A 27490-nucleotide genomic window follows, 5' to 3' on the forward strand; every position below is an offset into this window, starting at 1 on the left:
TTAGAAAAATAGCAAGTTTTTGTGCATTTATTTGTTGTTTAATATTCTCACTGAATAAATAACGATTACAACACTTACAAATTTACACTTTTATCAAAGATATATAAGTACAATGTTGTGCGAAAATACATTAATTTTGTGTCGTGTACTTTTATTACAACAATATCTTCCAATATAACACTCTTTTGCACCATTCTTTTCTTCAATTTGAAATTGTGGTTATTATAATTTTTCAGTCTATTTTTTAAATATACAGTCCACATACATATATCTCCAACACGTACATACATATATATTACCAATAATTAGTATATTTGTTGTATTTTGTCAATTCCAGGAGTGTCGAATGCTGCGAACATCTTCTAACTATTTATCCATTGCTTTTAAATATATGTATATATTTTTGTTTTTGTATAATAGTTTTTTACATTTGACTATTCTTTAATAAAACTATTCGTACTTTCAATTCTTCCTACTATAAATGCAGTGTAAACGCATAAGTAACATTGATATGAGGTTTTCAGAATTCACAATTTTGTTGACGCTGTTCCGTTTCGTTTTGATTTAAATACAACTGTATGCAGAATTACCAGAACAACTTTTTCTATACACATATTCTATAATATTTAATATACATACATACTATATGCAAATATCGTTATCAGTTTTGCTTTTAAGTATCCAGATTCATAAAAATATTTATTATAAATATTTATTATATATTTAGTTGCTTTGCTATTGGCAAAAATTATTAAGGAAATATTTTCTTTTAAAGTGAAATTTTATTTTAATGATTGAGGGGTTGAAAATCTCAAAGACAAAGTTGTTGCAATATAGTAGGTTCTTACTTACAAATGTGCTTGCCCTAATTGTTATAATTGAGAATTGTTGTGAGGAAACATTAATATGCAGGCACTTATGTTTGTACAGTATCAAAAGCTAATGCTTTCTTAGACACATTCAGTTAATTAAAGACTTTACATTCTGTATATGGGACTTAAATATTTTTTTGAAAAAGTAGATAATATACATCGCACACCATAAATTCTGTACCCCAACGGCAGTGTTGATGATTAATGGGCAGTTGCTGCTACCGTTCCATTCAACCACTCGGGGAATGAATTCAAGTTAGGGTACACCACCGTACCCCACGTAAGACTGAAAACGTACAATACGACCACACTGATTATTGTTGGACCAATACCAGCAATTGCCTGTAATGAAATAATATGAAATTTAAGTAATAAACAAATTTAATGTAAATACAGTTGATATAATTGTAAGATATATTAAATACAATAAATACAAATAATATTTAATAATTTTCCTTAATTGTTTTCCTTATTCCCATGATTTCGTTAAATGTATGTAATTAAATCTTAAATAATTAATACTGAGATTGCATTTCAAAACTGCGTTACTTTGACGCAGTTTTTTCATTGTTGTGCTTACTTATATTATATTTTTTTATTTTAATTTGTTTTTTTTTTTGATACTTTTGAAATATAAACTATATTATTATTTTTATCTAATAAAGCAGATTTACTTTTCGTTACTTACCATGTCTTTTGATCTAATATTTGCATAGCCAGAAACCAAAGCATTAGGTGGCGTACTCACTGGCAAATGGAATGCCATACTGCAGGCAAGCCCAGCTGGCAATATTAAGTACAGAGGATGAACTTTAATTATCACAGCCTAAAAAGAAAAAAAATATTTAACTTAAAAATGTGAAATCAATTCGTACAAATCAGGGCGCTTACCATTTCAGCTAACACAGGAATAATGATATTTGCAATTGCCACGTTAGAGCTGAACGCCGTTAAAAATACAGCCACTAATATTACCACCAATAGAAGAACGGCGTGGGGAAGGCCCTCTAGTACAACAAGGGATTTGCCAATCATAGCTGCCATACCGCTTTTTTTGCTACCTTCAGCGAGTGCGAAACCGCCGCCTATGTAATATACGTAGGTTGTAGATGAGTAGGATTTTTTAAATGGAAAAAGCACATCATAATATTATGTTTACACCGTATATATGTAAGTACGTTAGATAAGTAATACATTTACATTTTTCAAATTTTCCTTAAAATCAAACTTACCAAGCAAGAAAATAAGACCCCATGGTACTTTTGATTGAATAAACTTCCATGTGACCAATGATGGTGTGGGAGCAGTAGTGAACGGCCCTATTAAGTAAAATAGTGAAATAAAACATGACGGTCCATTTTTGTACAAACAAAGTCAATAACTTACGCTTGCATAGGCAATACCGCAAGAACGCATAATTTGCTGGCAAAACGAAACACATAACGACGACAAATATTGTTGGCATTGAATTACGAATATCTCTGAGGAAATGAAAAAAAAAAATATTTACAAATTTTTTAGTTACATTAGAAACTCTCAATTACTTTGCGTTGAGCCAGTCCGCCCATCCAGGGAAAATGCCAGGTTTACGTGTGAAATACATAATCACCATGAAGATGAACAGAATCATAACTTGTATTTCATGCGCTTTCATTGGACCCAATTCCTTGTAACGTTGATCGATAACCTTTTTGGCCACATCTGCGCCATTTTGGCCCATTCTAACTTCCTCAGCTTCTTTACTCTTTGGACGGAACAAGCCCATAAAGTGCCATTGTAACCAAACAAATGTCAGGCCCGTATATACCAACATTGATGGTACCGAATAGAACATGAATGTGGGAAAATCCATTTGTTCCGCGGAATTCGGGAAACGACTGTAAATTGAATAGTTAAAAAAATAAGCATTACAAATGTTTATAGACCTATGTCAAATAAATGCATTATTTACCCATCATAAATGCCTTTAAATGTTAAATTTGTTGCTGTGCCAATGATTGTGCCACATCCGCCCATAGACGAAGCGTAAGCTATACCCAAGAAGTAGCACAATGTCATTTTCGATGGGTATGGAGGTCTGGAAGATAAATAAATATAATAATAAATAAAATTCAAATACATAATATAATTAAAAAAAAAGCAATCTTCTTTATTATGGTCCGATTTCGACACTTTTTAAATGAGTGATGCCAGTGTTTGTGTACATTTTTGTTCCGTTATCTTCACTGGTACATTAGGCACTATAGATTGCTAAGTGAACGAATCAGTTGGACTTCAGAATTGTGTTGAGTAGTTTCGCCCATTTTCCATCGTTAACATCACGGTTTCAATGAGAATAACATGTACCAAATTTGGCCGACCGAACAGACGGATGGATATTGCGACTAATATTTTAAATATAGACTATTATCTTTTAAGTTGAATCAAACTGCATACCTGATATTAATTATATATATATTTACATACATATATAATATAATACTAAATATAATACTAAAAATTAAAAATGATCAATGGCTGAAACTCACTCCTCTTCAGCGGTACTGTTCTTCTTTCCGACAACCTGATATTTCGGCTCCTGTGTCATTTTGCATAATCCTTGCTATAGGTATACAAATATATATAAGTATATTAAGTAAACAGTTAAATTGAACAAGTATTACCGATTGCAGTTCTTCCAAAACAGCTTGAATAATTGGACACATCATTGCTGTGCAGGCAGCATTGGAAATCCACATCGATATAAACATTGTCACCGCAATAAGGCCAAAATGTAATCTATAAATAATTAATTTAAATGACAAAGGTGATATATAATTTATTTTATTTATTTAAAGCCGTTTTGTGATTTAACACACTTTCGTATTACATATGTTTATTGAATATTAATGATTATATCAGCTAAATAAATACACACCTTCTAGGACTGCAGCCAACCATCTGAATAACGCGCAATGCCAAACGTTTATGTAAATTTGAATACTCGACTGCAAGTGCGACCATAATGCCACCCATGAACATCACCAAGGTATCCTTGAAATACAGTCGACACGTTTCATCGGAGCCCTAAAAAATAAACGAATTATGAGCAATCACGACACATTTTTGTGAATAACACCTACCATTATGCCCATAATGGGAAATGCGACTATAGGGATCATAGAAGTGACATAAAGCGGTAAGGCTTCAGTAACCCAGTATATCGCCATGACCAAGAGCAAATACAAGCAACGATATGCCTAAAAATGTTGGAGTTTTTTCTTTATAATCAAGATCTTTTATGTTTTTATGATTTAAAATAAAGCATACTTGTTTTTTAATCAAAATTTTTAATTTTCATATCAAATGAATAAATTTTTTATTTCACTTACGGGTGTGTTGTCCATCAGCATAATAGGGAGGGCAAGAAGCGGTGTTAGGAACACGACTAAACCCTTCCAGTGAAACGAAAAGAAATTTATGGCATTTTCGGCATATGTTGTACGGGGCGTTGAAGGATTCCCCACCTCGCTATAAAGATATTGGAATAGATGTTTAGATATTTATTCGAGATAAAGGAAAACACAAACGCATATTACATTTCCATTTTGTCCATTTATAATTTCCAAGGTGCTTATCCTAAAAAAAGAAAAGTAGATTATTAAATATTGAATTCAATTCATACTAATCATATATAAAGTTAATTTGTGTAATTGATAAAGTTGCAGGAATAACTGACATAAATAGTATGTTAGACAACGACCAAATCTCGAACTCAGTTTAGACCGTGTTTCGTCACTCAAATTTGGTTTGATTGCCGCCAAAAGCCATAAAATACTGTTTCGATTTTTTTTTATAATTTAACAATAGTTTCGTCATTTCGCAGAAAATTATTATTAGAGATAGGTACATTATAATGCATGTATTGATAAACAAGTTAGGAAAGGCTAAATTCGGGTGCAACAGAACATTTTATACTCTCGTAATTTATTGCTATAGATTTATAGATAACATACAATCTAAAGGTTTTACCGATATTTTCGGTGAAAAATTACCCTAAAGCACTGAGTTCTTCATATTCGATATCCGAGGCATTGAAAAAGTGATGTCACAGATCAGATACAGTATTTGTGTAAAGTTTTTCCGCTATCTTCATTGGTTCCTTATGTACCTTATAAAGTGAAGGAATGAGATGAAATTCAAAATGGTATGGAAAGTAGTCGTCATTTCACCCATTTTTCACGTGTCAAGAAAATATTATATAGTGAGTATAGTGAGTTAACGCACTTTAAGTAATAAGTACGTAAGGGAACCGACTGCAGAAAGTTTGGTTTATATAGCTTTATTGGTTTGTGAAATACAGTGGAACTTCCATAACTCGAACTTCTATAACTCGAAGATCTCTATAACTCGAACTTTTGTATTGGAAAGAGCGTTTAGAAATCAAATTTCATACAAATTTGCTTCCATAAATCGAACTTTTCGGTCAGGGCATTTAAAAAGAGTCCCTCTATATCGCAAACAAAAAGTATGATATTACTGTTATGTATTTCATTAATCATGTAACATACTGGATACAGTCGTCGAGAGCCAAACAATAGCAAAGTGCAACAAACAAAATTAAAGAATACATGTTTTAACGTATGTAAATAAAACGTTATGCGAAGTAAATAATTAAAACTGTGTATAAATCTATATTTTACAGAAAAATTTATGTTTTTGAAAATTTTTTGTTTTAATGAAAATTTTTATAACTCGAAGTCTCTCTAACTTGAAGTTTTTATGCGGATTATGATGATTCGAGTTAGAGAAGTTCCACTGTATATATACAAAAAAATCTATTCTATTCCACTTCTCCATAAAAATTACATCCAAATATGCCCCTTACTGGGGCGATCCTTTACACCAATTTTTACTTTTATAACTCTATTTATGGCTTAGTTATGACACCTTATACATATATTTTCGGGTTTCGCCATCTTGTGGGCGTGGCAGTAGAATAGCAACCTTCCCAAGGTCCCAAGGAACAAGTGTACTTAGATATCTAAATTTTTACTCAAGTTATCCGCTGCACGGACGGACAGACAGGCGTTCGGATTTTGACTCGTCTCGTCATCCTGATCATTTTGATATACATAACCCTATATCTAAATCGTTTAGTTTTATGACTTACAAACAACCGTTATGTGAACAAAACTATAATACTCTCTTAGCAACTATTGTTGCGAGAGTATAAAAAAGATAAGAACTATCAATATTAGTTAAAATAGCCAAATTAAAGTTATTTTTTTGCATTGTCAAAATTTTAGTAGTTATATTTAGTTATTGCTTGCAGTTTCTACAAACTTTTGGTATGGTATTAATGATATAAAAGTCGTAGCTCTCGAAGAATTAAAATCAAACAGAGATAATTACTGAAAAAAGACAAAGAAAATAAATAAAAAGGTCAATTTGACAATAGTCGGTGTTTGTCGTGAAATAAATATTATTATCGAGCATTTCATATATGAACTCCACAAACACAAATAAAAAATACCCTACGAAATCTACATTATTATTATATGCTATCCTGAAAATTTTCCTTCGATCTCTCGCTCTGCGAATTGGTTATTCCAAACTTCTTAATGAAACTCAAAATTGTAGTCTTATTACTAAACAGAATATTTCTTAGTTAATGGAACAAGCGTCTCGGCTCTACTTGCCAATTTAAAAATGTATTAAAAACAAGTTTATTCTGATGGAGAAATCATTGAGGATTTGAAGAGTAGGCAGAAGGAAGTTGAAGAGAGAAGAGACTGAAACTAGAAATGTATGTCAAGTACCATCTCACGAAGAGACTTGTGAATCTTTAGATGTTTTTTTAAGTGGTTTGAAAGACGGGATGAATCGGACGGATCCCATACACTTGAAACCCCAATGAAAAAAATGTGATTACGTCAAAGTTCAATCACAAGTTATTTTCAGTCAACATTTTAAATTACATACATATATATCAAGGTATTACATAATTCACGATCGTTATAGCTCGTGTTTTATATCTAAACGACGCATGTAAAACCAATTACATAATAAAAATGTATTAATTAAAATATATTTTGATTTGCTTTGAAATCGCTTATCTGGTTTTTCGATTATCCGGAATACCTCTGGTTTTATTTGATCCGGATAATCGGGATTCTACTGTAAGTTGATCTAGATGAAAATTAAGAAAGGTTTTATTATCTGATGGACGAAGGATTTTCTCTTCAAATACAACTATTAAAAAAGTGCAGCATAGTTAAAGAATTGTTTAGTCTTAATGAGTCAAAAATTATTTTAATTGGGTGTAATTTTTTTGGGGAAGTGGGCGTGGCCCCGCCCCCTACTAAGTTTTTTATACATATTTCGCAAACCAATAGAGCTATATAAACCAAACTTTCTGCAGTCGTTTTTTTTAGCCACTTCCTAATACAGTCCAAAAATGAAAGAAATCGGATCATAACCACGCCCACCTCCCATACAAAAGTTAGGTTGAAAATTACTAAAAGTGAAAAACGTCAGAAACACTAAATTTCACATAAGAAATGGCAGATGAAAGCTGCACTCAGATTTTTTTACAAAATGGAAAATGGGCGTGGCGTCGCTCACTTATGGGTCAAAAACCATATCTCAGGAACTACTCAACCGATTTCAATGAAACTTGGTTTGTAATAGTTTCCTTACATCTCAATAATATGTTGTGAAAATAGGCCAAATCGCTTCACAACCACGCCTACTTCCTATATACCAGAACTTTGAAGACAATCTGAATCGTTTACTTTACAATATATAAAGTAAATACTAGTGAAGATATCGGTGAAGCACTTTGCACAAATACTATGTTAATAGTGTGGCAGCCCCATTCTAAAAATCGCCGAAATCGGACCATAGGTTTTTAAGGCCACATATATCGAACACGAGGATCTCGGTGCTTCTAACCTATTATTAGGGTTTCCAATACAATAATAATACAATATATATGAAGAATACGTGGGTCAAATTGTGTATTATATAATATTAATTAAGTTAAATAAATAGTTAAGTTAAATAAATATTAATTCCCTTCCTTACTTGTTTTTTTTTTTTATTTTCGTAAAATAAAAATAAGTGTAACTAGAAATAATTATAATTTCGTAAGTGATATAAATACTAAAAATGGTTAAAAATATATTTTGGTATAAAAGGCAGAAACTATTTATACAATTTTGATTGACTGATACAAAATTTACCAGATAATACAAAAACTGTTGCACGTAAATATTAGGAAGTGAACAAACCAAATTTATTTTGGTTTGTCGGAGACATAAATACATCAATATATGTATGTGTTGTTTGATAAATAATAATAATAATATGCAAAATAAAGGCGGTAAGATGACACTAACCAAATGTACATATATGCATTACATACATACATACATACAGCTGTACGCATGGGTTGATTTACGTGTTGATATAGTTTAATTCCCACAATTATTCATTAAGGTCGCCTTAATTGGGCAATTGACCGGCAACTATTTCAATCACAAATCAATTTATTAATTGCAATCAGTGGTAAAAAAATAGCACAACAAATATACACACCCAAATGTATATACACACGTATGTATATATGAATCAAAATAAACCCATATGCGTGGATCCATTCGGTGATAATTGAAAGAACTATGGAATTTAAAAATTCTGATATGCATATACTATGTCCATATATTTTATATGTGTGTATGTACTATATGTACTTATACGTCGATAATATTAATTTATTTGTTTCGTGCTAGTTGTCACATGTGTGAATAAGTCATAGTGGAAAGTAAACTGTGTGCATTAGTTTATATGTATATGTGTATGTATGTATGTGCAGCGCGTGACCATTATAGTTGTCGTATCGCCCTTCGATATATTGGGTAAACATATTTCTTAGATGTTCATATCTATTGACACCTGCTTACGTTTCTAATACCGTGTGAGCGTTCAGTACGTACGTACGCAAACTAAATGTTATATGAAAGTATTTAGTGTGCAAAATACACTGTACATACATACATAAGTAAATGCTTGTATTATTTTATTTTTTTCTGTATGATTATATAACCAACCGACGCCAGGGGCTAACGAATAACAAAACTCAGATGGAAAACGCTTACCTAAGAACATTCACCGCCAGCAGCGAGGACAATCAGTCGCTATATTTATGCTTGCGAAATAAAAAAAATTAATATCAACACAAATATCAGACAGTCAGATTTGTATCACTGAATGTATTTAGATGGCCGCGTCATAAAGGGTTACGCAACGGAGGAATTCCGATGCCCGGCGGAACATCAGCTACGCACATGACTGAATATAATACATATATATGTACATATGAATGTACTTTTACCCGTTGTTAGCTTAATAAAAATTGCAAATTTATTGTGTTGAAAATTGCTTCATTAATCGAAACAAAAAACTTAGGTGCAGTGGGTGTGTTCTGTAAATAATGCAAACAAACTAAATATAGCATACACATTGATTGGCGGTGTTTCCAATCAGATGCTGATAACTGTAAATAATGTGATAGAGTTAAGAAGGTAGTGACCACATATTGTTGGATTTAATAAGTAACACACAATTTGACTCACATGTTCGGCATATAGGTATATGGGTTATGATCCGATTTCACTCATTTTGGCGACATATTATTAGAAGAATAATATTCCCTCTGAGTTTCTTCAAAATATCTGAGAGGCTTACCTATATTTTCGCTTTAAAAATTTATTAGAAGTACTGAGGTCTTCATGTCGCTATATGGGGTCTTGACATCTTATTATCCGATTTCGACCAATTTTACAAAGACGATCCCACTCTATAAATGCAGTATTTGTGCAAAGTTTATTTCCGATATCTTCACTAGTGCTTAACTTTATGTATTCTAAAGTAAACGAATCAGATCGACTTCAAAGTTCTGGTATATGGACAATTTTCATTTCGGAGATATGATTTTTGACGCATAAGCGGGCGAAGCCACGTCCATTTCAAACTTTGTATACCAATTTGAGTGCAACTCTTCTGTACCATCTTTACCATGAAACTTAACGTTTTTAGTGCTAGGTAGGCGCGGTTATAATCCGATTTCCTTCATTTTTGGACTATATAAGGCAATGCCTGAAGAAAACGACTCCTGAGAGTTTCGTTGATATAGCTTTAGTAGTTTACGCGAAATGTACAAAAAACTTAGTAGGGGGCGGAGCAACTCCCACTTCTCCAAAAAAATTACATCCAAATATGTCCCTTCCTAGTGCGATCCTTTGTACCAAATTTTACTTTCATAGCTTTATTTAAGGTTTAGTTATGGTTCTTTGTGTGTTTTAGGTTTTCGCCATTTTGTGGGCGTGGCAGTAGTCCAATTTTGCCTATTTTCAATACCAATCTCAGGGTGCTAAGGAATACGTGTTCCAAGTTTCATCAAGATATCTCAATTTTTACTAAAGTTATTGCTTGCTTGGACAGACGGACGGACAGACATCCGAATTTCAACTCCCCATATCTAACTCTTTCATTTCTTGGTGACATAAAACTATAATACTCTCTTTAGCAACTTTGTTGTGAGAGTATAAAAATTTACTAATATTACCACTAACATAATAGGGCCTCTGGAGTTAGAGATGAGCTATTTGCTCTTAGCAAGGTTCAGCTCGCCGTAATGAAAGAATTCCTTACTGAACACTGCCCGGCGGGGCTATATGCCGTGAGGCTAAATATCCTGACAAATGCAAGTTGCCAAAGTTGCATGGAAGGATGGGAGATTGAGATGGCAGGTAAAACTTCGGAGAACCAGTTGAACTGCCCCGATTATAAATTAGTTGCCTGTACAAATACGTAAAGTGCTCAAAGCGTTTTGTCGTCACTTGATTGTCTCTGACATCCATTTTGAGGAGTTTGCGGTATGACAAAGGACTGGCTCTAGCTGTCCAAGTGGGATCTACTTTTGCAGATGATCAGCCCTTTAACAACGCTTCATACATATTCTCGACGATGTAAAATATTTCACTAAATATTCTGTAATTAAGCAAATAGAGGAAACCCTGTGTACTTATCAACGTTTGAAAGGTTTGGTACATTTTTCTACTTTTGGTACATTTTCTAAATTGTTATAACTTCAGACTGCTCTCACCTGTACTAAACAAATTATATTGCTTGTAGTGTATTATGTATGTATATACTAACGACAAGCCCTGAAAAGAAAACATATGTGTTTTTATACTCTCGCAACAAAAGTTGCTAAGAGAGTATTATAGTTTTGTTCACATAACGGTTGTTTGTAAGTCATAAAACTAAACGATTTAGATATAGGGTTATATATATCAAAATGATCAGGGTGACGAGACGAGTCAAAATCCGAATGTCTGTCTGTCCGTCTGTCCGTCCGTCCGTCCGTCCGTGCAACGGATAACTTGAGTAAAAATTGAGATATCTTGATGAAACTTGGAACACACGTTCCTTGGGACCGTGAGAGGGCTGCTTCGTCTTCAAAGTTCTGGTATATAGGAAGTAGGCGTGGTTGTGAAGCGATTTGGCCTATTTTCACAACATATCATTGGGATGTAAGGAAACTATTACAAACCAAGTTTCATTGAAATCGGTCGAGTAGTTCCTGAGATATGGTTTTGACCCATAAGTGGGCGACGCCTCGCCCATTTTCCATTTTGTAAAAAAATCTGAGTGCAGCTTCCATCTGCCATTTCTTATGTGAAATTTAGTTATTCTGGCGTTTTTCGTTACTGAATTAACTCACTTTTAGTAATTTTCAACCTAACCTTTGTATGGGAGGTGTGCGTGGTTATTATCCGATCCGGACAGACATTCGGATTTGAACTCCACTCTTCACCCTGATCACTTTGGTATATATAACCCTATATCTAACTCGTTTAGTTTTGGGTTTTACACACAACCTTTATGTGAACAAAAATATAATACTCTCTAGCAACTTTGTTGCGAGAGTATAAAAATTACAGAATTAGGGATGCAAACATCATGAATGTATCGATGTTTCGGTCATTAAAAAGATGTATCGAAACTTGAATTTTTGAACATTTTTAACGTATTTTAATATTAGAATGAAAAGCTATGGGGTACAGAAGCATACATAAATGAAACTTAGTAGTTATTACGTCTTAAGTTGATACATTTTATTTACACTTAAGTGTCTGCTAATAAATAACAGAATTTTAAATTTTTTTTCGCGTGAAAGGTGTTCTGGCTTTAGAAAACAGTCGTTCACTCGGGACTGAAGTGGCCAAAATGTGTAAATATTACGAAGCCTCGTTATACAACTCCGGAAACACACTTTTTACATCAACCCACATCTCTATTGGATATTTTATTATACTGCTCTTCAACCTTCCGTACATGTATTTGCAGATAAATTTGACAGTTTACATTTCATATTTTGGTGGGCCAAATCTTTATTATGGCTCGAAATATCAAACGAGTGTTCTGTTGACCATCGACATACTCGATGCATCAATATTTTTAGATTCGAAACATCGATGGTTTTAGACAAAATCATCGTTGTTTCATAAACACGAATACATCATTTGCATCCCTATACACAATACATGTTTTAACGTATGTCCATAAAATTGTATGCAAAAAGAATAAATAAATCTGGGTATAATTCTATATCTCGAAGTCTCTCTAACTCGTAGATTTTTTGTGGATTATGGTGATTCGTTAAATAAAATATCCTTTCAGATACTTCTGAGTTAGAACGCAATCAGATATAATGTAATCTGAGTGTATGTGATGACTTACTCACTGTGCTGTGTTAGAATAATTTTATGACTTTTCTTTTGGTACTTGTGAAAACTTCGAATCGGGTATAGTATAGCTACATACTAAACAACTGTTTCGGAGCACTTGAATAACTCGATTTTTTTTAAGTGTGGAAAACTTTTCAATAATAATTATCGAAATAGTTATTGTGTTTGCAGTTGTGAATAAATTTAAATCGACATTTTTTATCATTTCAATTTATTTCTCAAGAATAGAAATATATTAATTTTACTTTGTGCAGTTACCAAATTAAAAGTATTAGCACCTACTATTAACTTCAACTGATCGTCCATATACCAAGTCCAAGTATTATTGTGATGCGGCTCATTAATATCTTAATTAACTGCTGGGTGCGAAAGGAATTTAGCTGGTTTCGAATCGTGTAGTCAGTCAATAAGGTTGTCAATGTGAGGTTGTACGATAAATCATAATAAAAAATGATTGCTTCACTGCAATTTTAAAGACCAATTAAGCTAGAGAAATGCTTACATCTGTATAAAAATACTAGTATGCAAAGTCTATTGACAGAACTGAATATATATACTTATAAATGTATACCCATGTGTGTAATTAATTAAATATGACAGTAGTTAAAGGGCTATCAAATGGGAATATTAATAAAATAATTGTAAAACGCTAATGTGAGGTATATACATATACGGTGATTTTGAATTGTCTCAGCTAAAATTGCATTGAATTCCTAGTAAACCTAACAATAGTTACTTACATGATTCTTCCTTTCAAAAAAGAAGATCTGAGTGATTAAAAGGATACATTATTGAACATAGGTGAACCTCTATCATCCACTCCTTTTTGGCTATTTAAGTTGTAGAACGTAACATAGAGTCCTTAATGAAATTCTTTTATAAGATAATTGGAATAACATTTTATTAAGTTCATAAAATTTGTTTAATGTAATAAAGGTTATTGGGTAGGTTATTGGTAGAAAACCCCAAATTCGAGACAATTTGATATTTATTTCTTAAGTCGTTGAGATACATTAGCGATGTTTAAAGTGAAATTATTTACGCAAAAAATGTAAAAATTGGCGATTTATTTTAAGTTTCTGCTGGCAAAATGAGGTCAGAATTTTACATTTCACATATTAGTGGCAGCTCTACAGCGGCCATTGTCGTCGACAAAATTAGAAACATTTCTAATTTGGCGACAACGACAACTACAAGCCTGTTGTCACGTAGTCGTGCTGTTGTCAAAAAATCTGTGCCCATAAGAACGCGTGTATTTTAATATTAGTCAGATGTCGCTCGTCCCTTGTCGTCTTCTATGTGTTCAGCACATTACAGTGGAAGAGCACATTTTCTTCCCCAAAAGTTTTTTGTATTCCGCCGTAGTATAGATCTGTGACCATTTTTCCCGTTTCCAGTTAGTCGTGGTAGTAGGGATGTTTTTAAGACATCGATTGCCATTGATTTATCGATGTTACTTTCAGCGATGTTTTATGCCTAAGACAGACATATGGTTTCTGTACTACAATCTGTACGACAATAAAAGCTCAAGAAACCATGTTCCAGCATAGTGACGCACATATAGTATTGTACTATGTTTACATCCATCAGCTGATACAAATGAATTCAAGCAAAATATAATTATAAATAATATATGTATATATATAATATATATAACGAAAATTGATCCTGATTTAGTTATAACTTCAAGCAATCTTAAAATATTATTTTCCATTATAATTATTATTTCTCAACATATTTTTCACATATTTTTTTGAAATTTTTTTTTTGATTTCAGTTTATTTTGAATTTAATTTATTTTCTGTATGTCAAAATGTCAGAAAAATGATGATTGTGGCAGAAGAGATTAAAGCTTTCGGTGTGTTCAATGCAATCCATTGTAGTACATTTCACAACACCACAAAATTTCAATGGTTTCTAGAACTGTATTGTATTACGGAACACCATTTGCTTTCAAACAAAATTCGGAACACCGGTGATACACATATGGTTTCTGAAGCATACTACAATATGTACTAAATGTTTGTCTCAGGTATTATATTCAAATTTTACTTCACATCTTCACACATTTTCTCGTATTAACCCAAACCCAAACCAATCGAACCATCGATATTTCTTTTCACGATCTTTGCATCCCTACGTGGTAGCCTTCGTTATGAGGTTAAATATTTATAGCATCGCCCCGTACAATGTACAATACTAGTAATTAAACTTGAAAAACATAATATATTATTTAAAATAGGTCTCATTCTCGGCGATTACTTCATTCGTGGGGTAGGAAGCCCGAAGTATGTGATAAATACGGAAGATATTCGGAACAATTTTGCAACATTTTTCAATGAATATAAATCATGGTGCTTTATGAACTCGCGCTACACAAACTTCTAACAGTTCTTTTGCATATCCAAATATTCATGAACGATCGAACGATCGATCGCTGAATGTTTAATGCTTCAGATATAGTATTCCTCATACTCGAAAATTCATTGACACCTCTAATTTTAATAAATAAAAATATTAACACTTAAATTGTTCATCATCCTCAGTTTCTCTAAATAAAGAATTGTATTGTCACTCAACATACAACTATAAATGTTGTAAGTTCTTTGCAAACCAAAGATATCAAAATTAAAATTCATTAATGATACATACATAGAGTAACGTTGTAAATATAAATTTTGTAATTGTTAGACTTTGGCGCCACAAATCGGAATTTTATTAAGCCTATAACCTTCCGCCAAGTGCAAATAATTTGTTGACACAATTTTTTTCGGAATCAGATGAGCAGTTCGGTATGTCATACGGACGAAGACACAAATAAACAATAATTTTTATTAGCGAGTACACATGTGACATATACGCAATTCTGTGGAGTTATCAATCTCAATGACGACCTCTTCAATAACCCTAATTGTTCGTATCAACAAAATTTATAAACCTACTGATTGCTTTATGGCACGATGTTTTTGATTGTTTTCGAAAAGAACTTAAAATGCCTGGTATCAGTTGGCGGTGTTAAATATTCTTGAAAAATATGAAGCAACCATATTTATTTTGGAATTTATTTGTATTGATTCATTGATGCATGTACATACATATGTATGTTTACTTGGGTTGAAATATGGACTTTGCTCTGTCTACACAATTATAATTAGAATCCTGATCTAAAAAGTCAGACCGTATGAAGCAAAACTTAGATCAGTAGCATTTGTAAATTTTGGTCTAGGTTCATTGAAACAACATTTAAATTCAAAGCACATCAGTCTATTAATTATTGATGTGAGGTAAGCCAAAATATATTTAGCGCTTAAAAGACTGATGCAAGTTTGTTCGAAAAGTGCAAGCTGTCTATTTTGAATTCATATTTCAGTCATAATGATTAGAAAAACGTAAAAATGTGAAAAAACACTGATTAAAAATTTTTTAGCTTCGAAAAAAAAACAATAATCTTTATCAACAAATTATCGCGCAATTTTAAGTCTCATTAAAAATTATGTAATTACCCACTGAAATATGGTATAATGCCATTTCTAGTAACTTTTATCTGCCATCTACTGTTTTTATTCTGCAAACATTACTCTGCTAACAAACCATAAAAACTCATATAAAAGCCCAGAAGTGCTTCGAAATTTATAACTTAACTATGCTAGATTACGTTTTATAAATCAATTAGGTCCATACTAAGCATTTCGCATGAATACACAGACATATGTACATACATATATATATATATATATATAAGTTAATACTGTGGAGAACCAACATGACGATGTGTGAATTTACTTTTTTGCAAGCTGATTTTTAGCTACTATTTTTAGATGGATTATTTTGGCATTAAGGCATTTCACAAGTTATTTATTAACCAGCGCGCACTCCGGGTGGAATTTCATAATTTATTTTATATATGAACTCATTTATTTAGATGTGAAATGAATGCGGTTTGCTCTAATGAATTCAGTGTTAATTATTTACAGCAATTTCTTTCCGGGTTTTATTGTCATTTAAACGCTTAGACCACTGCGGAAATGTGATGAGTTTCCAAAAGGCTCAAATGTCTGAACATCCTTATTGATAATTGTAAAGCTTTAAAACAATGTCACTCTCGTCTCAATATGACTCAGATTGTTGTGCTCTTGAGGTCTAACACTAGATAAATTGATGGCGCGTGAGCTCCTTTCAGACGCAGAATAGCAGCGTCATACCTATTGGAAGTGTTCTGTCAAAACCAAATCAAAGTAATTAACAAAAATAACAACAACTAACTGGTAGTTTCGTTTCAATTATTATTTTTCATTAAGATAAGAAGAAAATAATACAAATTCTATTTCAATTTCTTCATCCTTAATTCAGCGCACAAAGTATTATGCAATTGCGTTGGGAACGCGCGTATTCATATGTACTTCAGCTGCTTGAGCATGCAGATTTTCGCTGATTGAAATATCACCTCATACGCTATCAGTAATGACTTTGGTGCAAAATAAGTAAGCTATTAAAGTGTTTCGTTTATTATAATGAATTATCAATAAATCAAGGTTTTCTTTTGTTGCCAAGCCAACAGTAATTTCACTTTCAACACTTTTAATTGCATGGTCAACGCATACATTGATAAGATTGTAAACCGATCTCTTTGTGGAAGATTGCGAATTCTTAAAAAATAAAATGGCATGTACATATGTATAACTAGTCTAACATATGATCTATTCGCAAGATTTTAACTGATTTTTTCAAAACTGGTGACTTTCAAGTACATATGTATGTATATTGCATGTGTTTACTTACGTCAGTAATTTTTAGTTCTTTGCATAAGAATTTATAACTTTTTGTATGCCAACTTGATTAGTATGCCAAATATGGAGCACCACTTATATAATACCCATAATACGTTAACTTATGGCCCGAAACGACAAAGAAACAAATGACGTTGTGTATAGTAATGAAGATCGAAATGTATTAGCCCTCAAGTCGGCACCAACTCATATCAAACAATAAGCGGGAAACAGACTCCATCTAACGGAATTCAATTGATCTTATTAACAAAAAATTAGCACTGAATGTAACTGACCTTTTAACAATATAAGTATATTTTTGCAAGTAAAACAGTAAGCTGTATTCGGATACATTGTTACCATACAATATCTTCCTTAAGAATGGGCTCCAAAAATCTATTTTTATACTCTATTATAGTTTTGTTCACATAACGGTTGTTTGTAGGTCATAAAACTAAACGAGTTAGATATAGGGTTATATATATCAAAATGATCAGGGTGAAAGGAGTCAAAATCCGAATGTCTGTCTGTCCGTCCGTCCGTCACGGATAACTTGAGTAAAAATTGAGATATCTTGATGAAACTTGGAACACATGTTCCTTGGGACCGTGAGAGGGTTGCTTTCATAAATGGGCAAAATCGGACCACTACCACGTCCACAAAATGGCGAAAACCTAAAACACATAAAGTGTCATAACTAAGCCATAAACAAAGTTATAAAAGTAAAATTTGGAATAAAGGATCGCACTTTGAAGGGGCATATTTGGATGTAATTTTTTTGGGAAAGTGGGCGTGGCCCCGCTCCCAAATCGGTTATTTGTATATATCTCGCAAACCAATAAAGCTATATAAACCAAACTTTCTGCAGTCGGTTCTCTTATGTAACCCACCACACACCATGGAATTAGTTGAAATCGGATAATAACCACGCCCACCTCCCATACAAAAGTTAGGTTGAAAATGACTAAAAGTGAAAAACGTCAGAAACACTAAATTTCACATAAGAAATGGCAGATGAAAGCTGCACTCAAATTTATTTACAAAATGGAAAATGGGCGTGGCGTCGCCCACTTATGGGTCAAAAACCATATCTCAGGAACTACTAGACCGATTTTAATGAAACTTGGTTTGTAATAGTTTCCTTACATCCCAATGATATGTTGTGAAAATAGGCCAAATCGCTTCACAACCACGCCTACTTCCTATATACCAGAACTTTGAAGAAGATCTGAATCGTTTGCTTTACAATATACATATAAAGTAAGTGAAGATATCGATGCAGAACTTTGCACAAATTCTACCTTTATAGTGTGGCAGCCCCATTCTAAAAATCGCCAAAATCGGACCATAGGTTTTCAAGGCCCCATATATCGAACAAGAGGACCTCGGTGCTTCTAACCTAATATTAGGGTTTCCAACTTTCAATGGACTTTATACAATATATATGACGAATATGTGGGTCAAATTGTGTATTATATAATGTTAATAAAGTTAAATAAATAAATTGCGAGAGTATAAAATGTTCGGTTACACCCGAACTTAGCCCTTCCTTACAACTCAAAAACAACTCAAAAACAAGTAAGGAAAGGCTAAGTTCGGGTGAAACCGAACATTTTATACTCTCGCAATTTATTTAGAGATTTACCTATATTTTCGGTGAAAAATTACCCTTAGGCACTGCGTTCTTCATGTTTGATATCAGGGGCCTTGAAAAGTCATGGTCCGATTTTGACAATTTTTCCACAAGTGATGTCACAGCTCAAATACAGTATTTGTGTAAAGTTTTATTTATTTTATTTTATAAAGTGAAGGAATCAGATGAAATTCAAAATTGAGTTATATGGGAAGTAGGTGTAGTTGTGCACAGATTTCGCCCATATTCCACCAGTGTCATCAGGGTGTCAAGAAAATATTATATACAGAATTTCATTTGTTTCATATTTCATCTGTCGAGTAGTTCTTGAGATATGGTTTTTGACCCATAAGTGGACGACGCCACGCCCATTTTCCATTTTGTAAAAAAATCTCAGTGCAGCTTCCTTCTGCCATTTCTTATGTAAAATTTGGTGTTTCTGACGTTTTTCCTTAGTGAGTTAACGCACTTTTAGTTATTTTCAACCTAACCTTTGTATGGGAGGTGGGCGTGGTTATAATCCGATTTTCTCCATTTTTGGACTGTATAAGGTAGTACCTAAAGTAAATGACTCCAGAAAGTTTCCTTGATATAGCTTTAGTAGTTTGCGAGGTATGTACAAAAACCTTAGTAGGGGGCGGGGCCACGCCCACTTTCTCAAAAAAATTACATCCACATATGCCCCTTCCTAGTGCGATCCTGCATACCAAATTTTATTTCTATAGCTTTATTTATAGTTTAGTTATGGCACTTTAAGTGTTTTCGGTTTTCGCCATTTTGTGGGCATGGCAGTGGTCCGATTACGCCCATTTTCGAACTTAACCTTCTTATGGCGCCAAGGAATACGTGTTCCAAGTTTCATTAAGATATCTCAATTTTTACTCAAGTTACAGCTTGCACGGACGGACAGACAGACATCCGGATTTGAACTTTACTCGTCACCCTGATCACTTTGGTATATATAACCCTATATCTAACTCGTTTAGTTTTAGGACTTACAAACAACCGTTATGTGGACAAAACTATAATACTCTCTTTAGCAACTTTTGTTGCGAGAGTATAAATATCAGCATCGAAAAGAGCATTTCTATAACTTAACAATGTATATAAAATACTTATATTTTCCTTCAGCTAATAGCGTATGCTTAATTGCGTAGTTATGTTATCTTAAATGAAATGTGGGTCGTCTAGTCTAATGATTCACGTATCTACACATAAAAAAACAAATGGAGATTAAATTAGATGACGGCATTAAACATATATTATAAGAAAATATTCTGCAAATTGCGATAATAAAAGATCTTAAAATTTTCCAATCGGACGATCATCACCATTTGTGTTTCATGCATACTGAAGCAATCGGTCATCAGCCTTACGTGTGTACCTCTGGCCTCATGTGACAACAGAAGTGAGTGACATTCATGTGAGATAATGATTCCTTATTTCATTATTATTGCTTTGATACGCTCAGCGTTAATGATTAAGATTCCAACAATTATTATTTTCCAATAAATGTGAAATTAGTTATTCTTGAGTTTTCTACTTAAGGTTAGGTACCGCTGCCCGTAGTATGAATGCAACTTAATGGGTTAAGATTTATACATATGTATGTACATATAAGTATTCCTTTAGAAATATTATACAATATCTGTATTATATACTACATACATATACATATATGTATAAATATATGCAAGTGTGCCTTATTTGCATATGAACATATGTATGTATGTATATTGTAAATAGACTGAAAAAAATATGCATGAAAACCTAAATAAATACAAATATAGAGAAAGTTCAACTGCCTCAGCGTATTTACATATGTGCATAAAAGATACGCTCTATGCACATACCCGCTCAAACAGGTGATGTACACTATAAGCCCTTACTGCCCTTTTAAAAGATGCAATACAAACTACATATGTACATATACATATACATATGTGCATATTCCAAAAAGAGATGAAATTCTGATAATGAATTCTAATGAGGTGACCGGTAATTACATACATACATATATGCTTGTCGATGCGTTTGCTTGAAACCGTTCATTATTCTATGTGCATTAAAAAGCTTTTTGAACATTTTGCCAAGGGATCAATGTTCAATGGCAGCAATACTTTGTGCTGTGAAGGTTTGAGTGCCTTATGAATATTATTACGGACGCGGTTCAATGTGTGAACTATATATTGTCACATTCAGCCTCGCTTTGTTTTGTAAAACGTGTTGTTAGTACATAGTTCTTTACCTAAACTTAACCTAAATTTATTGAATGATCATAAACTGTTTGGAATAAATTTATGAATCATATAAAAATAAAAAAATATTTAGTAAAGATTTCAAATAAGAGTAAATGAAAGTAAGCGCCTCTGTGCAAAAAATAAAACTTAAGTTATTTACTTGGCACGATTTATTTTGTTAAAATGCTGAATGCTTTTGGTTTATATACAAATCTGTATATTTATTCCATCTGCATTTGCTTAAGAATGAACTTTCATTGCCAATTATTATTTTAATACCGATGTTTTCTTAAACATTCCAAAGTACAAACACGACGGAAATCAGCGAAATACACATGCACAAACACTAACAAATATGGACACATGCTGTTGAAAAAATAATATTCAATTATCAATAAAATTGTTTACGCAACATATATGTATATACCTATTTACATAAAATATTTTAAATAAAAATATGTCTATATTGGTATTGATTACGATAAATTTTTATTGGAATATACATATTTTCAAATTTCAAGACTTTGCTATCAATATGCATTGTTATTATTTCTTTGATGTGTAAGATCGATGACACATATAAATTAATATCTTTGATAATTGAGCTTAAAGTATATAAAGGTATATACTTTTATATGAAAGAGTTATTTATAGTAAAAAATAATGAATCAACAAATTGACTGTGGTTCTTTTAGATTCATTTAGATGTATCTGATTTTAAAATATCAGCTCGTGAAATGTCAGGAAAATAATTTTATAATTGCATATTATAGAAATTTATTATGCCAATAAGACGTAATGTAATTGGACGTAGGATGTAATTGGAGCTACATACGCATTTTCCTTTTATCGATCGTATTTGCAAACTACATTTTTAAAAAAACTACAAAAATAAAAAAATATTTAGTAAAGATTTCAAATAAGAGTAAATGAAAGTAAGCGCCTCTGTGCAAAAAATAAAACTTAAGTTATTTACTTGGCACGATTTATTTTGTTAAAATGCTGAATGCTTTTGGTTTATATACAAATCTGTATATTTATTCCATCTGCATTTGCTTAAGAATGAACTTTCATTGCCAATTATTATTTTAATACCGATGTTTTCTTAAACATTCCAAAGTACAAACACGACGGAAATCAGCGAAATACACATGCACAAACACTAACAAATATGGACACATGCTGTTGAAAAAATAATATTCAATTATCAATAAAATTGTTTACGCAATATATATGTATATACCTATTTACATAATAATATTTTAAATAAAAATATGTCTATATTGGTATTGATTACGATAAATTTTTATTGGAATATACATATTTTCAAATTTCAAGACTTTGCTATCAATATGCATTGTTATTATTTCTTTGATGTGTAAGATCGATGACACATATAAATTAATATCTTTGATAATTGAGCTTAAAGTATATAAAGGTATATACTTTTATATGAAAGAGTTATTTATAGTAAAAAATAATGAATCAACAAATTGACTGTGGTTCTTTTAGATTCATTTAGATGTATCTGATTTTAAAATATCAGCTCGTGAAATGTCAGGAAAATAATTTTATAATTGCATATTATAGAAATTTATTATGCCAATAAGACGTAATGTAATTGGACGTAGGATGTAATTGGAGCTACATACGCATTTTCCTTTTATCGATCGTATTTGCAAACTACATTTTTTCATGAAGGCGCAATGTAAAAAAAATGTCTTGTGATCATTGTTTGAAATGGATAGTAACTTTTACATGGCAAACTTAAATCCAAAAATAATTTGAAAACAAACTATATGAATATGGTAAGGGATTTGTTAGCTTTATCTATCTATATAATTAAATAAAAATTATCTTTTCAAAAATTCAGACTTTTAACTGAATGAGCAAAAATATTTTTAAAATAAATATAAGTATCCAAAAATTATAAAAAGATTACCTTGAATATTTACGTACATATCAGGGTATATGCATATACATAAGACTTTACGCAATGTTATGCAAACATTTAAGGTCTGTAAAACTATACATATTTACATACATACATACATATGTTTTGACCCGATTTGTAAAGTTTCAGCAATTTTATCCACTGTTTAACCACAGAAGTATATTTTAAACGCTTTTACGCCTCCATTAAGAAATTTTATTTTGTAGCTTAGTAGTTTATTTATTGTTGATAAATATTGAAACAGTTGTGGAATGATAAAAATTGCCTAAATATTTTTTTGAAATTTCTCAGTCCTACTTTAATTGAACATTTTATCACGGTCAGACTTTTGTTTTCTTATTGATTTTCTAGTTTACTAAATGTAATATTCCTTAAAAATGTTAAACTAAAAGTCAAAGCATATTACTGAACTCTTCTTTAAAATTTTTTACTTAGAGTTACAACACAAAACCAATTTAAAAACCACCAATTGTACGCCGTTACAGTGGATTTTAATCTTGATATCAAGCCTTGTGGGTTACGAGAGCTTATGAAGCTAAAATGAATAAGTAGGAAATGTCTACGTATTGAAAGCAAGTACCGCACTACACAATGACGATTAAAATCATTCCAATTAAAAAAGAAATAATGATTAAAACTCTTAAACAAAGCAAATGTAATGAATAATTGCGTGGTTTACTTTAGCCGTCTCAACGACTCACACCATGTGCTTCTTACTTTGTTGTTAATATGTAAACGATGCACAAATGGGTATAAGCATTGGGGAGGGTATTTATTTATGAAAAAGATTGCAACGCTTATGGCTGATGTCCTCAGATAAGGACAAGCAAGGGCCAAGCCCCCATTTAATCACCTGACACATGGGTATGGAAACTCTATGTAGTAGAGACAAATAGAGCACTTATGGTTATATTTAAAAAAATAGAAAAGTAAATAAGCATTCAAAATACGGTTCCATTATTAAAATATTTTTGACTCAAACCGTGAAATATATGTTTTATTTTCAACAACTGCGAACAGCTGATTTTAATGAACTTATTTCTTACTGCTGCTGGCAAATTTGTTTCTTTCACACAATTTCACACAATTTGGTGGATTTTTATGTACGTGACCAGCTATGAACTAGCAGGTTCATGAACTTGCCGTTTATTTAAGAAGCAACTTTGATTTCTCCAGTTCAGTTGCAATGTTTAAGAAACGCGAAAAGGTATTAAAAGAGCGTGACAATTATACTTGTCAAAGACTCTACTCTTGTTTGATAAATTGGAATATTTTTGGCATTTTGTTTTTGGTATAACTTTCTTTATCTATGTTATAGAGTTAAAAATAACTGTGGTTTGCCACGCTAAAGGGAAGAAAATATTAAACTGGAAGCTATCTACTTTCAAAGAAATAAAGAATAAAAAATTCCCTCACCCTAACATATGCTTGTATATACTGACTTTTGTAGTACATATGTATTTATGTTTACGTATTGCTAACGCCACGATTTACCGCAGAACGTTTTTCAATATAGCCGGAGAATTGTGTATTCACATGTAGATACTTTCAAATGTACAAATATGAACATTAACGATCTATGGTGTATTTTCTTACAAATATCTGTATATAAAGTAGTAACCATCTAACTGAGCGTGTTAAATTTAAAGTTATGGTTATTTGCTCATAAGATAAAAGCACTCTACACAGTTCAATTGTGTATGGAAATTAACATTTGAATATTTTGTATGCAAACTTTTTTTGTTGACCGAGCCGCAGGTTCAAATAGGCAGGGACTACTGTATATACATACATATGTACATACATACATATATGTTAAATTGTACAAAATGCACGTATACACGTATATATGTGAAAATAATTGTTTGTGTGGTTATATGCCAGCATGTGTATATACACGTGCCATATTATGTGATTCATTAAGATAAAATAATAGAGGCTAAAAATGCAAAATAATATTTCAATTATATATAAAGTGGTCGAATCAATTAATTAACACTAATTATTACACATTAACTACGGGGACCGATGTAGAATTTCCATTTGTTATAAGACAGACATATACATATGAACAATTTAACAAAGCTTCACACTTGGCATATTTAGTATACATAGTATATGAAGTGAAAAAACCATAAACGTTTCGTTGAAAATGCTCACCACTGCTCAGTATTTCTTCTGTTTCATCAAGTAAGAATTTATTGCCACACACAAATATTTTACAATTGAACACTGTCTCGGGCACCCAACACGCACATCCCACCGCTAAGAACACCTTTTTTACATACATATATTTTTATAGACCAACTGCACGTTTTCCTCAATTTTACCAGTCATTACACTAAGAATTTTCCCCTGTAATCTGTACTTACCCGCCGCTAATTTGACGCGTCGCTATTGGTGCAAACGAAAGTGCACTTCTCCACACAAAATAACACTGCACTTTTTCACAATATATCGACCAACTTGTTGGACGTCAGGAAATGCAATTTCACTAGAATTTTGGAGAGAGAAAATATGAAAATTATATTCACTTAAATGACAACACCGAATGCGCCAAAAAAAAAACACTGAAAGTGCTTCACTTATTTCGAATAAATTGTATAGAAAAATGCAAACAACAAAATGTCCCTAATATTTTACATATTTCTGTGTTGAGTATACACACGAAAATCGGGGAAATATTTGTGAACGTGGAAAATATTTTACCAAATGTCAAACTACTAGCTAATCGTGATAAAAGTACAGGTAGACAACGTACGCGGACGTGATGGCCGATGTTGGCGTTGCTCCGGTGTCGACGCCAATATCGACGACTGCGAAGACGATGATAGTTAGCGAAGTACTAACTGGTGGCACTGGTGTAACCAGCAGTGGAGGTATGACATTAAAGCGGCATTTGCCGCCGTCAGCTGTCACTACTGTTGCTCCGAGAGCGCGCGAGAATCGTACACAAAAGAGCTGCCAAAGAAATCAAATGCATATAGTATACATTCGAGTCACATTGATAACGTTATGATTCTGTTTGTTTTCGCATAAGAATTTGTAGACGTGTGTGTGCATATTTGTATTTGAAAGCGACATATTTACATACATATGTATTTATTCAAAAATACATAAGTAAAATGGTATTTTTGAGAAATTTTTACGTTATTTTAGTATTGCTTTGATGTACGACTACGCATTTTCGAATATATGCCCTGCAGGAAAGTAAGAACTTTGGTAATTATTGTCCACAAATTATTAAATATCTCATTTTTCTAAGTTATCAAAATACACGGTCAATAAATGCATCAAGATATGTTCTTACTTATACCAGATGAACCAAAAATTTCCAATATCCATATGTTGTAGCCCTTGATAATTTTGATTCTGCAATTTATAGCGGACAGGTGTTTTGTGAAATGTTATATATTTCCTCGTGAAACAGTGCTATAAAGCACATTCCTTCGTTCTGGAACTCCTTCACACCACGTTGCCACAGCTAATAATTATGACTTTTCGTCTAACCAGAACTTGTTGGATGTTTAGAATGTCTTAAATGTTAGTTAGTTTTAACTTAATTATTTAAATGTTATAATTACCTATATAAAAAAATTGTTCACGAGATATGTATACAAAATGTGATCTCTTCCGTACAAGATTTACCTTAATCCAACCAAACCAAGGAATCTAAATGAAATCAAGAGTTGAAAAAGTAAGCCAGCTCTATTTATTGATTGAAATGGAGACAGTAGACTTACAGATCAAAGATGAATGTAAAGGTATTGGCATTTATTTACGCAAGTCCAAATATCTATTTATTTCCAGATGAATCCGAACGCCTTTTACAGTCATGAAAAAAATGAATCGAATAAAATGTAATGATTTTTGAAAATCAAGTCATGAACAAATTTTAGTGCAGTATCTGTGCGATTCTTAATGAGCATTTGCATTTGACTTAGTGGAAAACCCTAATTAGTACAATAGTTATTGGATAAAGTTAAATCATAGATTTGATTTGTTGAGCAATAAAAAAATGTTAAATTAAAACCATAAACGAATTTAATTACTTTTCATTACTTAATATTCACAACAATTTTCTTTTATACTTCGGTTAAGTACGGGTACTGAGTTTATATTTCTCATTGCTCATTGCCTTAACTCATTTTGGTCAAATTGCAGATTTTATTATTTGACAGCATTACATACTAGTAATATATATGTACATATTATATAGCAGAAACT

General features: G+C 32.1%; 1 protein-coding gene across 1 annotated transcript; it reads right to left on the bottom strand.

Moving 5' to 3' along the window:
* LOC105217042 (protein I'm not dead yet) lies at positions 1-26160 on the bottom strand. The gene is made up of 15 exons (XM_029043350.2): positions 26025-26160; positions 25636-25757; positions 4451-4490; positions 4244-4382; positions 3995-4111; positions 3790-3938; positions 3536-3650; positions 3401-3474; positions 2824-2949; positions 2417-2749; positions 2259-2353; positions 2105-2191; positions 1764-1957; positions 1561-1698; positions 1-1214 (listed from the first exon to the last, which is right to left on the bottom strand). The coding sequence occupies exons 3-15, from the start codon at positions 4465-4467 to the stop codon at positions 1074-1076; spliced, it is 1725 nt and encodes a 574-aa protein (XP_028899183.1). The 5' UTR covers positions 4468-4490; positions 25636-25757; positions 26025-26160; the 3' UTR covers positions 1-1073.
* Between the last annotated feature and the right edge of the window lie 1330 nt (positions 26161-27490).

Source organism: Zeugodacus cucurbitae, chromosome 4 (assembly GCF_028554725.1).
Source record: "Zeugodacus cucurbitae isolate PBARC_wt_2022May chromosome 4, idZeuCucr1.2, whole genome shotgun sequence".
In the NCBI taxonomy this organism is placed as follows: domain Eukaryota; kingdom Metazoa; phylum Arthropoda; class Insecta; order Diptera; family Tephritidae; genus Zeugodacus; species Zeugodacus cucurbitae.